The sequence below is a fragment of the Mauremys mutica genome, chromosome 4, assembly GCF_020497125.1.
Source record: "Mauremys mutica isolate MM-2020 ecotype Southern chromosome 4, ASM2049712v1, whole genome shotgun sequence".
Classification (NCBI taxonomy): domain Eukaryota; kingdom Metazoa; phylum Chordata; order Testudines; family Geoemydidae; genus Mauremys; species Mauremys mutica.
Genome location: NC_059075.1, coordinates 122,483,671 through 122,499,950, shown reverse-complemented (window position 1 = coordinate 122,499,950; position 16,280 = coordinate 122,483,671). Strand labels below are relative to the sequence as shown.

General features: G+C 53.7%; 1 protein-coding gene across 3 annotated transcripts in view; it reads left to right on the top strand.

The window, feature by feature from the left end:
* LOC123369956 (glycine-N-acyltransferase-like protein 3) overlaps window positions 1-14,374 on the top strand; it is a 43,385-nt gene extending 29,011 nt beyond the window's left edge. Inside the window, exons 1-7 of one of the 3 annotated variants that reach the window (XM_045016067.1) lie at window positions 1,697-2,158; window positions 7,608-7,642; window positions 9,147-9,279; window positions 10,279-10,386; window positions 10,707-10,833; window positions 11,207-11,327; window positions 12,917-14,374. In XM_045016067.1, the coding sequence (XP_044872002.1) occupies window positions 2,066-2,158; window positions 7,608-7,642; window positions 9,147-9,279; window positions 10,279-10,386; window positions 10,707-10,833; window positions 11,207-11,327; window positions 12,917-13,373 (1,074 nt within the window). In that variant the 5' untranslated portion in view covers window positions 1,697-2,065 and the 3' untranslated portion in view covers window positions 13,374-14,374. Of the gene's footprint in view, window positions 1-1,696; window positions 2,159-7,491; window positions 7,643-9,146; window positions 9,280-10,278; window positions 10,387-10,706; window positions 10,834-11,206; window positions 11,328-12,916 lie in introns of those variants that run through there. The other 2 variants (XM_045016069.1, XM_045016070.1) reach the window with 2 other exon arrangements.
* Window positions 14,375-16,280: the final 1,906 nt, after the last annotated feature.

Below are 16,280 nucleotides of genomic sequence, written 5' to 3'. Positions count from 1 at the left end.
TCCCACAGAGTTGCTGCGGCCAACATGGCCTCTGCCTTCAGCTCGGGTTCTCTGATGCTGGATTCCAGCTAAGTAATAAATATGACGTTAGGTCATGGCAGATACTGATTGCATTGCTCCTGGCAGGTAATGAACCATGACAGCCGCATCCCAGAGCGCTTCCATCTTGTTGTAGGTGAAACCTGCCCAGACTGGATCCCATGACCCCTCCCCAATGCTGATAGGGAAACATGTGAAATCCCAGCCTCTGCATGAGCAAAACAAGCACAGAGTGTAGGGCACACACTCCTTGGGGGACAGGGCTGGGAGAGACACAGGCCAGGGGGAAGGATGCATCCAAGGAGAGAGGCCCAGAATGGAGGCTCCCATCCCAGCAGAACCCTCTATCAAAGCAAGAGACAGAGTTAGCAGAGCTGCTATGCAGGATCCCAGAGCTGGGTCAGCAGGGACTGTGGGTCAGGATAGAGGGGCGCCAGCAGAGCTGGTTTGCCCATGCCCCACTCCTGGCTGTGCTCGTGTTTCCTCAGAATTGTACTCCACTGACCCCAGGAAATCATTTCACCCCTGGCTGCCCATGGAAGGAGCCTGATCGTGCCTTGTGACTTCAGGGAGGTGCCCCTGGCTCAGGGCCAGACACAGAATGGTTCATTCGCTCCCATTCGCTCAGGATTAAGAGGCTGGAGCAGTACTCAAGGGAGAGATCCAGCAGAGACGGGACCAGGTGCTGCCAGGCAGGGACCGCACTGTTTTCTCTGGGACTGCTCCTTACCTTAGCGCAGAGACTGCCCAGATGAGGCAGGTCTTGGGATGCATCAGGTGAGGTATTTCCAGTAGCGATAAGGAGGTGTTAGTACCTTTATACAAGGCTCTGGTGAGACCTCATCTGGAATACTGTGTGCAGTTCTGGTCTCCCATGTTTAAGAAGGATGAATTCAAACTGGAACAGGTACAGAGAAGGGCTACTAGGATGATCCGAGGAATGGAAAACCTGTCATATGAAAGGAGACTCAAAGAGCTTGGCTTGTTTAGCCTAACCAAAAGAAGGCTGAGGGGAGATATGATTGCTCTCTATAAATATATCAGAGGAATAAATACCAGGGAGGGAGACAAATTATTTAAGCTCAGTACCAATATGGACACAAGAACAAATGGATATAGACTGGCCATCAGGAAGTTTAGACTTGAAATTAGACAAAGGTTTCTAACCATCAGAGGAGTGAAGTTCTGGAACAGCCTTCCAAGGGGAGCAGTGGGGGTGAAAGACTAAGCTTGATAAGTTTATGGCAGGGACTATATGATGGGATAGCCTAATTTTGGCAATTAATTGATCTTTGACTATTAGCGGTAAATATGCCCAATGGCCTGTGATGGGATGTTAAATGGGATGGGATCTGAGTTACTACAGAGAATTCTTTCCTGGGTGCTGGCTGGTGAATCTTGCCCACATGCTCGTGGTTTAACTGATTATCATATTTGGGGTCGGGAAGGAATTTTCCTCCAGGGCAGATTGGCAGAAACCCTGTTTTTTTTTTTGCCTTCCTCTGCAGCATGGGGCACGGTGCCAGAGGAGGCAGGGAGCCTGCCTTAGCCCCACTATGCCACCGACTGGACTTTTACTGACCTGTCAGCGGTGCTGACTGGAGCCACCAGGGTCTGTGAAAATGATGCCTGGCAACCCTAACCCAGCCACGGTCAGGGTCACGGTCAGGGTTTCCCCTGTGATACCATCCCAGGGGTCAGACACCAAAAATCAGGAGAGTAACGCCGGAGTGGGGGGCAGGAGACCACCATCTTCCCTGGCCTCGGCCCACTGAAATCACTGTGTGGTGGTAGCCATCTTGACTAAGGGCAGCCTGTGGTGTCAGCCCCATTGGCAGGGATGGGAGAGGGTGGCTATTTTGAAGAAGGGCAAAAAACTGCAAAGGTGCAGAAGATCACAAGATGCTGAAACCCCCCGATAAACATTGGGAGGCTCCTGACAGAGTCAGGAGAGCTGGAATTGCTGCCCCGCTCCCAGCTCTAACCCCCACCACATCCATGTCACTGGCAGGTCCATGATGCCGTGATGACCATAAATTGTGGAAACCCGGCAGCGCAGGAGATGCTGGTGGACTCGTGGCTTGAGTTCAAAGCTGTCCTCACATGGCCATGCAAAGAGGTGCCGCCCTCAGACACCATGCTGCACCTGGGTGTCCTGGCTCTCTCAGGTGCTGGGGAGTGGGACCTGGGGCCTTTCCCCTCTGGGTGGGCCATGGTGTGAGGGCCAGGCTAGCTCAGGGGGCAGGGATTGGGATTCAGCTCCTTTCCCATCTAGGTGGCCCCAGGGCAGGGATCAAACTGGTTCAGAGGGGCAGGGATTGGTATTAAGGACCTTTCCACTCTACAGCAGTAGTTCTCAACTTTTTGGGGCTTAGGACCCATTTGTAACTGTTGTGACCCAGTAAATAGTCTAGGGGTGGAGGCCCTGGGGTAGTTTCTGTCGGATTCTGTCCCCTGTGCGGGGTTGGGTCCTGCCTAGCACTCACCTCAAAATGGCAGCACCTGTGGTGTGGGGCTGGCTGAGCTTGGCTCTTTGCTCTGGCCATTGCCACCTCCAGGGTTTCAGTGCCACTCAGGTTTGGTCCCACCCCCCTGACTGGACCAAATTTGTGAGTGTAGTTGTGCCCTGGCTCATGGGGCTGCAGTGCCACTCACTCAAATTTGGCCTCCCATCATCATAGCGGTTGAGCCAAACCTGAATGCCACCGGGACCCCAGAGGTTGCAGTGCCTGTAGCAGGGAAATGAGTTCAGCCAGTGCCATGGGACAGTAGCCACAGGAGCAGCCATGTGACTGTTTCAAATATTCTGGCAACACATTTTTGGGTCCTGACCCAGAGGTTGAGAAACCCAATCACCTATCTGTACTTATGAATAATAAGTAAACACCCAGTTCTTCCCCTTAGTGTTTCCAGCTGTGTCCTATGATTCAGTTCCCCACCTTCAACCACTGAACAGATGCCCCTTCAGCAGTGGTTTCCTCCTCTGCTACGCTCCACTCACGGTTTGCTGTCAGCTGTTGGCCTCGTCCCAGAGCCTGGCATCAGACAGGCCTGTGCCCTATCCTTTGCAAAATGCCAGATGGGCGCCACCACATGCCACAGCTCTGACAGCCACAAGGGTCCCCCAGGCAGTAGTGCAAGGTGGTGGAGCCTGGGGGCTGGCCCAGCTGGTATAAGTACAGATAGGTGATTTCAGCCTCATTTGCATGGGGTAAGGGAGGGCTGCCCAGGGCTCCCTCAGGCCTGCTGTCACCCTCTGCCACTTTGGCAAAGGGCCACTTTGGTGCAGCCTCTCAATGAAGAGTTTTCTGACTTTGCAAAATCTGACACTCCTCCCTCCATGCCTCTGGCAGATCACGGCACCGTGACGGACATAAACTGCAGGAACCTGGCCAGGCATGAGTCATGGCCCAGTTTAAAGCCATCCTCACCCAGCCATGCAGGCAGGACCCGGACACCTGGACCTCGCTGTGCAGGGCTGGGCAGCTAGGACTCGGACCCTGGACCCAATTGAACTCAGCGGGAACTAGATTTTTTTAGCACATAACTGCACTGTAGCTGTGTGCTAATTGGGCCACATGAGGCCCACAGGTTGAGAACCACTGCGTTAGGGTGAGACACTGCTTGATTCAAATCTTGATTTGTCTGTTTAAGTTAGAATTTAGACTGTGAATTTATTTTGTTTCAACTGTGATCTCTATGCCTGCTACTTATAATCACTTAAAATCTATCATTCTGTAGTTAATAAATCTCTTTTCTCTCTTACCTAAAGCAGTATGTTTTTGGTTGAAGTGCTGGGGGAATCTCAGCTCAGATTACAATGGCTGGTGCATGTCCATTTTCCTATGAAGGCATGTCAAACTTAATGAACTTGCACTGCCCATGGGAGCCTTGAGCAAAGTAAGAGAGTGCAGGTCTGGGGTGCAAGGCTGGGGAGCTGGGGGGAAATGGCTGTAGCCTCTGTATTGATGGTTCATGAGTGGCTGGGAGATTGTTCATGTAACTCATCTGGGTGTGTCCCTACCTGTGGATGGCTGTGTAACCGCAGTGTCTATCAGAGGTTTGTAGCTTGACATCAGCATCACAGTGTGAGGCACAGCCCAAGCTGGTGGGTTTGGAGTACTCAGTGGTTCCATAGTCCAGATTGCACACTGGGGACCCCATTAAAGGGGACTCCCTGCTTCAGCCCCCACACAGGGACACCAACACCAGAGGTGTTGTTTCAGAAAAACTCAGGGGACAGTGGGTTGAACATTACAGGTGATAATATCGTGCAACACAAAGTGGGGCAAAAAGTGGAAAAGTCGGGGGGCGGGGGGGATACCAAGGCCCAGGGCGGAAAATGCCCCCTTACTCCATAGCACCGCTGGAGATCTGTACCCTGGCAAGCAGCCCAGGCAAAGCACAGACAGCCACTGACCACGCTTTCTCCACTAGCCACCTGCCCCATGCCACAGCTCTGCCAGCCACAAGGGTCCCCCAGGCAGTAGTGCAAGTAGGGTGGTACTCTCCAGTATGCAGTACTGGCAAAAGATTTTTAGGGGGTATGTGATACTGGAAAGACTTGGGGCTAGCTCCCCTGCTCGGGGAAGTGGGGGGTGGGTGGGAAGGGGCTGCACTCTGCTCCTTAAAGGAGCAGAACACAACTAGGGAGGGCATTCATTCTTTATTTGTCTTTAGCAGCACAATGCATATGCTAACAAACTTAAACAAAGGCTTGAGTCTCTGCTTGAGCCAAAACCGAGAGAAAAGGCTTGCAGAGAGCTGTGAAGGGAGTTGGGAGACACACCTAGACCCCTCCTGACAAGGGTAACAAGATTAAGATATCTCTATTAGCATACAGAATGGAAAACAGAGACAATGCCCCTAGCTTCATCTGCATGAAAGATGGGACAGGGATTCATCTCATTTGCACACAGAATGGAGAACAGAGAACCACACTGAACTCTGGGACTAAAAAAGCAGGGAAGTACTGCATCATGGGGGATCTCTGCTCCAGATGTTAATGAACCTACACCTGCACACACCCAGCTCAGCAGTTATCAGACCAGTCCTAGTAATGAATCCTTGATTGATATCCAAAATACTGAAGCAGTCTAGTTGCATTGTGAGCTCCCTGGAAGAAAACACCACCCATAGCTAAGAGTGATCAGCTCCTATTGTCTAGCCTAAAGAAAACCCTTGAGTCATCAGTTTACCCATAAACAAATCTAGTGTTCTCCCTTGAACCATTGTTGTTTCTCTACAAAACCCCCTACCTATGTTCAAATAAGAGTTCTGAGGCATGGACCCAATCTCTGCATCTGTTCCACTGGGACTCCATCTCCTGATTGATTATGCTGGGGGCTCTGCCTGTCTCCAGCACTCAGGACCCTGAGCTACCACCATCACCTGGGAACCCCGACCAGTTCAAGCTCCATGGAGTGGGTGAAATCCCTCTCTCTCTTCCCTCTCTCAGTTTTCTTTTCTACTTCAGGTAGTAACCTGTAACTGTTATTTTGGTTTAGGCTCTCCCTGTGTAGTTATCACTATTATTCAATAAATAACTTTTATGGTTAAGCTAGTTGCTTCTCTCTCTCTCTCTCTCTCTGAACTTTACTCTTTTGTGGTTTTAGCTTCCCCCATTTACTCCGCAGCAATGCTTCTTTTACCTAAGCTAAAGATCCCTGCAGCACCCAAAATACTGAGGGGTTTTCTCATCAAATGGGTTACTACCAGAACAATTGTGACGTGAAAGTGGGCACAGGGACGTATTAAACCTGTGGCATATAAGGGTGGCAGCTGAAAGTGCTGCTTGATCCAGCTCATTGAGTCCAGGGACATATAAGGGGGTCAGCTTGGGAGTACTGATTGACCCAGTCTTCTCAGACTTGCTCTGTTAGTGAGTGGGTGGGTGGGTCTGTGTTCATCTGGTTCTAGGGCTGGAGGAACCCAGCCCTGGGGAACCTAGGTCCTGCAGGATAGCTCCATTGGGAGGGGCCTTGCAGAAGGAAGGAGCAGAGCTCCGTGTGAACACACATGTGACACAAGCAGTACATTAATAGAATTACAGAACCACCCTCCTCTCCCCAGAGGAGTAACCCTAATAAATGAGCATACCCCAAAGTAATGGGCACATCTGGTAACAGTGCTCTCCTTCAGCAGATACCATCACACTGAGATCCATGGGCCCCGTCACACTGCTCAGAGCCCCCTGTACTTTCAAGATTGTCCCAGGCTGGGGATCTGGAGATAGCAAAGCAGCTGCTGATGATTAATTTCATACAATTTTACAGCTGAGTGCCAGGTCGGCTACGGTTAAAATAGAGAAGGCTTCTGTTTAAAACCAATTTTTCTAAGTGCTCTGAAATCCCCATGCTTACTTGGATAGTCTTGAAATTTGGGGTGCCTCCCGCGGGTCTGACGTAGGGTTAGCGACCCATATTTGAGATCATTTGAACAACAGGTTCCTGAACTACAGCCATCCGCCATCTGAAAAAACAGCTTTTCTTCAAGTTCGCAGCTTTTTTATGCACACCTGCCTTCAGAAATGCTGATGCCTTAATGGGATGGGAAGGAGAGGGTGAGGTGGAAATACTGGTGGGAGGACAGGGGAGGAGGGCTGTATGTTGCAGGAGATGGTGGGGTGGAGAGGTGGAGAGAGAGACAGCAGTCTTTTTACACACACAATAAATAGCCACCAAGTTTTTGGGTCATAGACCAACTACACACTCCAAACATTACAAAAGGAGGGAGAGCTAAGATGGATCCCACAGAGCTGGGGGTATTGAGGCAGTTGTTGCTGCCAACACAACCTCTGCCTTCAGCTCAGCTTTGCCAAGCCAACCTGAGGATTCTCTGATACCAGATTCCAGCTGAATAATAAATGTGATGCCAAGTTGCTGCAGATACAGATTGCATTGCTCCCGGCAGGTAAAGAACCGTGACAGTCCCATGCCAAGGGGTTTCCATCTTGTCATAGGTAGAAACCTGCCCAGCCCAAAACCCATGGCTGCTCCCCAATGCTGATAGGGACCATGCGAGATCCAGGCCATGGCATGGGTGTAACGAGGAAAGAGTGTCCCAGGGCACACACCCCTTGGCATGGAAGAGACACAGAGCTGAGGCAAAGACGAAGCCAAGGAGAGGGGCCCAGACTGGGGGCTCACAACACAACCCTCAATCAAAGCAATAGACAGAAACTGCAAGCTAGGAAGGAGCTGCAGTGGGGGAGCCCAGGGCTAGGACAGCAGGCGCTGTGGGTCGGACTCAGGATTGAGGGGCACCAGCAGAACTGGTTTGCCCATGTCCCACGCCTGGCTGTGCTCACGTTTCCTCAGAATTCTACTCCACTGGCCCCAGGAAATCATCTCATCTCTCCCTGCCAATGGAAGGAGAGCCCGTGACTGCAGGGATGTGGCTGCCCCCAGCTCTGGGCCAGGCACAGACTCTGTTAATGGTTCATTCACTCAGGGATAAGAGGCTGGAGGAGCCCCTGAGGGAGAGTGAGACCCAGTGGAGCCAGGACCAGCTGCTGCCAGGCAGGGACCTCACTGCCTCACGGACACCTTGTCTCTCTATCTTCACAGGGGCTGCCCCTTACTCTGGCAGAGAAACTGTCCAGGTAAGTAGGAGCTAGTGGGGCCACCTGAGTCCTGCACAGACCAGCCCTGGCATGGCTGGGGCCACAGACACATAGACAGGACAAACTGGGAGGAGTGGTAGATATGCTGGAGGGTAGGGATAGGATACAGAGGGAACTAGTCAAATTAGAGGATTGGGCCAAAAGAAATCTGATGAGGTTCAGCAAAGACAAGTGCAGAGTCCTGCACTTAGGACAGAAGAAGCCCATACAATGCTACAGACTAGGGACTGAGTGGCTAGGCAGCAGTTCTGCAGAAAAGGACCTAGGGGTTTCAGTGGATGAGAAGCTGGATATGAGTCAACAGTGTGCCCTTGTTGCCAAGAAGGCTAACAGCATTTTGGGCTGTATATGTAGGAACATTGCCAGCAGATCAAGGGACGTGATCATTCCCCTCTATTCGGCATTGGTGAGGCCTCATCTACAGTACTGTGTCCAGTTTTGGGCCCCACCCTACAAGAAGGATGTGGAAAAATTGGAAAGAGTCCAGTGAAGGTCAACAAAAATTATTAGGAGGCTGGAGCACATGACTTATGAAGATAGGCTGAGGGAACTGGGATTATTAGTCTGCAGAAGAGAAGAATGAGGAGGGGGATTTGATAGCTGCTTTCAACTACCTGAAAGGGGGATTCCAGAGAGGATGAATCTAGACTGTTCTCAGTGGTACCAGATGACAGAACAAGGAGTAATGGTCTCAAGTTGCAGTGTGGGAGGTTTAGGTTGCATATTAGGAAAACCTTTTTCACTAGGAGGATGGTGAAGAACTGGAATGGGTTACCTAGGGAGGTGGTGGAATCTCCTTCCTTGGAGATTTTTAAGGTCAGGCTTGACAAAGCCCTGGCTGGGATGATTTAGTTGGGGACTGGTCCTGCTTTGAGCAGGGGGTTGGACTAGATGACCTCCTGAGGTCCCTTCCAACCCTGAGATTCTATGATTCTATGATTGTATTGTAGGGTCTATGATGAGCAAGGGAGAAGCACCCAGACTGGTATGTTTTTGTAGGGTCTTGACTATCACAAACACAGTTTAGCAAATTGTGGGGGAAATGTTGTGAAGATTTTTTGCCCCTTACAAGAGAAATTAAACTCAGTTGAGGTACTGACCTGCCGCTGCTTGAGCTCTGGGAACGTCCAAGCACCACTTGTGCAAATTCTCATCAGAAGTAATTTTTAGATTGAAAATCTGAAACATTAACAGCAAGGAAGTGCTGATACTTAGGAGGAGAGGAAAATCCACAAGAAATGCTGCACTGAGAATAAAACCATTGGGGTGGTTATTGTAGGGTCTCTGGTGGATAAAGGTGTTGTAACCAGAGTGGTTTGTTATTGTAGGTCTACCCACAGCATTTGTTATTTTGGCAGGGCTGGAAGACACCCCTCCTGTCCCCAGGGTGGTGGGCGGGGGTTGCAGACACCCCTCCTGTCCCCAGGGAGGTGGGGGCGGCTGGGGGAAGGTCACAGGGAACTGATGGGTCTCTCCCACACAGGGCATCCCCTGTGCCACCCCTGCTGGAATCTGCCGAGGGCCCATTCACACCAGAGATGCTGATCCTGAGCTGCTCCTCCAAGCTGCGGCTGATGGAGGGGACATTACGGAGGCACTTGCCCGATACATTGCTGGTGACAAGGACCGATCTTTTTTCTGGGGATGGGAGCAGGGCAGAAAGTTCTCTCTCCCCAGGGTGATGGGGTGATGAGATAGGGCTGGTTGGGGGCAAGACCCAAGCCCCGGGTCAAGGGCTAGCTCGGGGTCAGGCCCCTCCCCACAGGTGCTGGCTGCTCTCCAAGCCGCCCCCTCCCCACTCACATCTCCTTTCTCCCAAACTCCAAATCCAGCAAATTCCTGCTGCTCACCCAGTGTAGCTGGTGGGACCTCCCCAGCCAGTCACAGGGCAGATTGGCTCCATATCAAACAGTTACAGCACAGGCAGGCTCTGTGCCAGCCAGTCACTGCATGGGCAGGCTCCGTGCCAGCCGAGCAAAGACCTGGGTAGCTCTGGCTCCCTCCATGATTCCATGTCATCACAGGGCTCAAGTGTGTGTGGGGGTCACCAGCCCCTTTGTCTCCCCTCCTCTGCTCTCTGGGTCTCTCCTGCGATCCCAGGCCAGGACCCACAAATAAGGAGTCAGACCCTTAAATCAGGAGAGTAAACCCAGGGAGTGGTCAGAGACAGGTCCTGCCTCATCCCTCATACTCCCTTCCCCATCTCTCTCCCCTCCACATCCCTACCCCCTCCCTGCTCCTCACCCCAACCCCTAGCTTCCCCCACATCCCCCACTCGCTCCCCATTCACCTCTCCTTGCTGCTCCTCACATTCCCCTGCCCCCCATCTCTGGTACCCAGAGCCTGGGGCACTCGTCTTCCCAGGCCTCAGCCCCCTGAACTCATTGTGATGTGTTGGCCATTTTAACTAAGGGCAGCCTGTGGTGTCAGCCCCATTGGAAGGGATGGGAGAGGGAGACCATGTTGGAGAAGGGCAAAAACCCACCTAATGTGCAGAAGATCACGAGATAATGAAACCCCCCAATAAATACTGGGTGGCTCCAAACAGAGTTGTGGGAGTGGGAATTGCTGCCTCCCCTCCAGCTCTGACCCCAACACCTCCATGTCTCTGGCAGGTCTATGGCACCGTGATGACCATAAACCGGGGGAACCCAGCTGCGCAGGAGGTGCTGGTGGATTCATGGCCTGAGTTCAAAGTCGTCCTCACCCGGCCACAGAGAGAGGTGAAGCTCCTCAGTCACTGCGCTGCACCTGGGGACCTGGATGGCTCGGGAGGATGTAGAATGGAACCCGAGGCCTTTCCTCTCTAGGGGACTCCAGGACAGGGGGCCAGATTGGCTCAGGGAGGAGACAGGGACTGGGATTCGGGGCCCTTCCTCTTCAAGGAGCCACAGGGTTGAGCCAAGCTGGCTTGGCGGCTGGGAATGGGACACGCAGACCTTCCCCTCTAGGGGGGACCAAGCTGGCTCAGGGGAGATGGGGCAGGCAGATCAGTCATTCCACTGGGAATTCTCCCGTCTTGGCTGTATGTCTCCCCCAACAGGTGGCATCGGATGACTCTGATTTGTACACCAACACATACACAGTGTACTACCGGGACGTAGGTGCCTACCAGGCCCTGCTGGCCAGTGCGGGTGCTGTCAACTGGGGACAGACCTTCCGCATCCTTGGTAACTTGTGCCCCAAAGCATCTGGGAGAGCCCCACAGCAACTGAACATATATGTCCTGTCTGGGTCAACCCCAGGATCCCACCCTACAATGCCAGCCCCAGAGCCCTCTGCTCCCCCCAGGCTGCAAGGCTGCTCCCAGAAGCCCTGTGCAGGGCAGGAACATATGGGGTAGCCCCTTGCCAGTGCTGGGCTGGTGTCAGCTCACCTGACCACACCCTCTTCCCCAAGAGCTGGGGATGGGGATTTGGAAGCTCAGACTCCTGCCCCTCCCGACCCGTGTGCCAGGCTGGGCTCCCCACACATATGGGCCCTTTTGTCACCATCATTCAGTCCCTTTCCGCACTGCTCATGGCCCGTCGCTGCCCCCTGCAGGAATCCGGGATGGAATGTATGAAGTCTCCAAGGACGTCGCCGAAGCTAAGGGGATCAAGCTGGAGGTGTTGCGCTACTTCACCTATTTTCACCCAGATCCCAACTCCATGCCTGAGATCCGGTCAGTGTCTGCCTGTGTCACAGGGCCCCACAGGGGATGTGGTAGGGAGGAGGCAGCCTAAGAAGTGGGGGCATTGGCCAGCATGGCACTGGGATTAAGGTGACCAGACAGCAAGCATGAAAAATTGGGATGAGGGTGAGGGGTAATAGGCACCTATATAAGACAAAGCCCGAAATATGAGGGCTGTCCCTATAAAATTGGGACATCTGGTCACCCTAACTGGGATGCCAAAGATCTGGCTGACTATTCCTTATGCAGGGCCTAGGGCACTGGGGTCCTGTTGCCACCAGCAGAATCTCAGTGGGATTGGCACTGAGCCCAACCTCCTTCAGGGACCCTGCAGGGACTGGGGAGCGTAGCCAGATTCAGGTGGGGCCAGCCATGGGGAGGGAGATCTCTCTTCAGCTCCTGCACAGGGCCCCCAGCCTGTGCCAGGAAACCCTGATGCAAATGGCCCCTGGGGACCAGGCACTCCTTCAGCCAGCCAGCCCTGGCAGGGCTTGGGCAGCAAGAGACCGTGCTCCCACCCATCCCTGCACCACATCTCACCTTGCCCAGGATGGAGAGGAGCCTTCCCTGTCCACAGTCTGTGCAGACCTCAGCTTCTCACCCAGGAAGGGGCAGATACCCCAGGGGCACTTTAGGGATGGGGGGTCTCTATCAGGAAGGGGAATGAGACACTCAGTTCTAATGAGACGAGATATTAGGCAGCCTTGCCACCGTATGGGTAAGGGGAAAAGGCACCATGTCCCATTTCCAATCCCCCAAGCAAGGCAGCTTCCTCACCTCTCTACTTGGCTCTGTTATCCCCCTCTCCTGAGTCCCACAAGTTTGGCCAGGCCTGGAGCCCATTTTACAATGATCTTTATGGGAATCCCACCCTGCCGGGGAGGGGGTTGGGGGAGCCCAGTCTGACTGACTGCCTCTCCCACATGCCCCACTGGGGGAAGAGCAGCCAATCAGAGCTGCTGCAGTAAGAGGTCCCTGCCCTTCCCTCTCCCTGAGGTAACTGACACCTTCTCATGGGATGGGTTGGGGGAAGAGGAAGCAGAATTTGCTCAGCATCTCAAGGTGGTTCCACTCCCTCCTCCCCCACCCCTCTTGTGAGCAATGGAACAGTGTGGTGTCCCTGTTCACCACTTCCCTGGGACACCCATCCTGGAAAGGGCAGAGGGGAGCCTGCTGCAGCCCCCACAGGGCTGGGAGGCATGGAAGAACACCAGAGGGTGTAGAGGGGAAGCTGGGAGGGGGCTGGGGCGGGCAGGGCTGGAGACAGAGTTGATCGGTGCCTGTGTAGGGGCAGAACTGATGGGGCAGAATGATTTGTTGGGCAACAGATGGGCAGATATGGGGATAGGAGATTCTGCAGTGAGGCCCACATCACCATAATAAATCTGGGAGTGTTGACAGTACTGATCATGTCACATCCAGGGGTTGGGGGCAGGGGAGTTCAGCTGTCAAGGGAGACCAGCAACCACAGTGTCATAGTTTTAACAAACCTCATGATCTTAGGGCCATCTCATGTTTCTGAGGTGTCACTCTGATCGGTGACCTTTGGGGCTTTGCTCTGCTGCTTTCTGCTCCCCTAGGCTGGACCCAGCCATGAGGCTCTCGTCCCTGGATGTCTCCCACGCTGACCTGCTGAATGATACATGGAGCTTTGGGGGGAACGAGAAAAGCAGGAAGTACCTGGCCAGCCTGATCCGCCACTTCCCCAGTATCTGCCTGCTGGATGCTGCTGGCCACCCGGTCAGCTGGGTCGCTTCATACCCGTTTGGTGCCATGGGGCCTGGCTACACTCTGCCCCAGCACCGGCGGTGCGGCTACATGGGGATGCTGACTAATTTGTTAGCCAAGCGGTTGCACGCACTAGGCTATCCCAGCTACGGCTATGTGGCCATGGAGAACTACCCCATGCAGAGGTTGCAGGAGAGTCAGGGCTTCCAGCGCCAGCCCAACCTGTGGTACTTCATTCTTCACAACCCAGCACTGGTGAAAGACCCCACGTTAACCCCCAGGCCAGCACCAGGCACAGCCCTGGCGTGAGTCCCCAGCCCAACCGCCCAGGGGACCTGACAAGGGAGGAGGTGTAGGGGAGTCTGGGGATCATTGTTGGCCAAGTGGAATCAGTAACATCTCCCAACTCCAGCCTCACATGGGCCCTGCTACCCCCAGCCCCACAGGCCTTGCTCTCCCCCACAGCCCTATACCCACCTTTAGAGGTTCGGTCCTAATCTCCAGGGCCCATAACCTGCCCTTTTTGATGGACCCTACCACCCTAGACCCATACACACAGCACTCCCATCCCACTTCCCTGCACTGCCCCATCCCAGTTCCTCTTCCAGACACTCCAGCAACGGCTCAATGATCTTCCACCCAATCTAACTGCATGCTCATCTGCCTCCTGCATCTGCTCTGCTCCTCCTCCCTTGCTTTCCCTGGGACATCCTGCTCAGCGTATTGCATCTCTAACTCTTCCACAGTCACTGTGTCACCTTCCCCATCCCCTGCCAGAGACATCTTCCCCAGATCTCTTTCTCCCCCACTTCCTTGGGGCTTGTCATGTCTCTTGCTGTTCCACCCTGCTCTCATCAGCTCTTTTCCCCATCTCATGGACAATACAAGTTGGAGCAGCTTTAAGTGGGGTGGGAGGGGCTGGGAAATAGGTCCCCATTCAGCAACATCTTGAGCACAGCGTGCTCTAACCCATGATGCTTCTAACCCATGATGGATCTGCCTGTTCCGCATTGATACTAACCAGCCCGAGAGTGTTCCCATGCAAAGGACTCCCTCAAGGGCCAGTCTGTCTCAGTAACTCAAGAGTTAAATACCTCCCCGCGATGTTGATTATCCTCAAACCAAACTTCACTATCCCCAAGGACTCCAGGCCTGAGGTCACACTCAAAAGCAATCCAGACATGTTAAATTCAGTACCACACAGCCAAGACACCCAAATCCCTTTAACTCTGCCCACTGACATTGACCGATATTAGGAAGCGTTTTGGGCTTTGTGATCCCAGCTGTGATTAAACTGATTGTTGAAGACACCTTTGAGTATTTCCCCTTTGGGGTGGCACTCCCTGGCACAGCTGGGACCACGCGGGCGAGGGGGAAGGTAGAATTACAGCTAGGGCCATGCAACAGTTTCCCATTTTTCAACCCACTTTTCAAATGAAATTTTCCCAAAAAAGGTTCTGCTTGTTCCCAGAAAATGTTGGCTTTGTGTCAAAATACTGAGGGTCAGAAGACCAAAGTGCTCTGGGTGCGTAACCTGGTCTGCGGGGTCGTGTCCGCAGCAACAAATGTCAGGTCAAATATCTAGGGCTTCCTTTGGAAAGCTAACCAATAGCACCAGTTGGAGCCATCCTATCAAATTTCTAGGATCACTAAATATCTTTCCTGGGGGGACGTTAAGAGACAAACTGAGAGTGCATGAAACAAGAAGAGCTTTGTTAGAGGGGACGGGGAAACCAGCACCCAACTGGGGAGAGCTCAGCAATAACGTACCTCTCTGCACTTATGAATAATAAGTAAACACCCAGTCCTGCCCCTTAGTGTCCCCAGCTGTGTCCTCTAATTCAGTTCCCCACCCACAACCACTGAACAGATGCCCCTTCAGCAGTGGTTTCCTCCTCCGCTACGCTCCACTCACGGTTTGCTGTCAGCTGTTGGCCTCGTCCCAGAGCCCGGCATCAGACAGGCCTGTGCCCTATCCTTTGAGAAATGCCAGCTGGGCTAGCCCCCAGGCTCCACCACCCCACCTAGATCTGGTGATTTCAGCCTCGTTTGCGTGGGGTAAGGGAGGGCTGCCCAGGGCTCCCTCATTTCTGCTGCCACCCTCTGCTGCTTTGGCAAAGGGCCACCTCAGTGCTGCCTCCCAACGAAGAGCTTTCTAACTGCAAATCTGACTCCCTCCCCCCCGCCACCATATCTCCAGCAGATCCACGGCACCACAATGAACATACACTGCGGGAACCCACTGGGCATAAAGTGTTGGTGGATTCACAACCCTAGTTCAAAGCCATTCTCACTCAGCCACAGACTGAAGTGTCCCCCTTCAGCCACCATGCTGCACCCAGGTGGCCAGGCTAGTTCAAGGAGTGGGACACGGGGCCATTTTTCCCTCTAGGGGGCCTCTGGACAGAGGCCCAGCTGACTTGGAGGAGGTGGGGAGGAGGAGCGGGCAAATCAATCTGTCCGTTGGGAGATCTCCTTTAGCCTTTTGGCTCTGTGTCTCCCATAGCAGGTGGCATCAGACAACTCTGACTTCTACACCAACATGTACGCAGAGTTCTACCATGCCCTTCTGGGCAGCGTGGGCGTGATCAACTGAGGTTAGGCCTTCTGCATCCACGGCAATGTCTGGGGTTGCCTCCTCCTGAGCCCCACAGTCACTGCATGCTCCCCCCACCATCTGGGGCCAAACTCCAGCCAGCCCCGACACTACCAGACCCTGAGTCTCCAGGTCCACACATTTCCCACCAGGCTGCTCCCATGTGCCCCATGGTCTCAGGACAGGATTGCCTCACTTGGTGCAGGCTCCCTTTCATGAGACCGGCATGCCGCTTGGTCCCCTCTCCTCCCCACATTCCAAGCTGGGCCTCCAACAGCCACGTTCCCCATCACGGCTGTCACTGCTCAGGGCCTGTCGCCACCTCCTGCAGGGCTCCAGGATGGGGTGTATGAGGCCTTGAGGGACATCACCAGGGCCAAGGGGGTACAGCTGGAGGCATCCAACTACTTCACCTACCTCAACTGGATCCCAGCACCATGCCTGAGATCTGGTCAGTGTCTGCCTGGGGGTGGGAACAGTGGGGTGGACAGAGTCACTGGAAGTCCCACAGACTGGCCAGTTGGTCCTGTTCCTCACCCCATCTAGGCCCCAGGCACAGGGGCTCGTGATGCCAATGGCAGTATCCCACTGGGATTGGCACTGCCCACACAGCCTGCTCT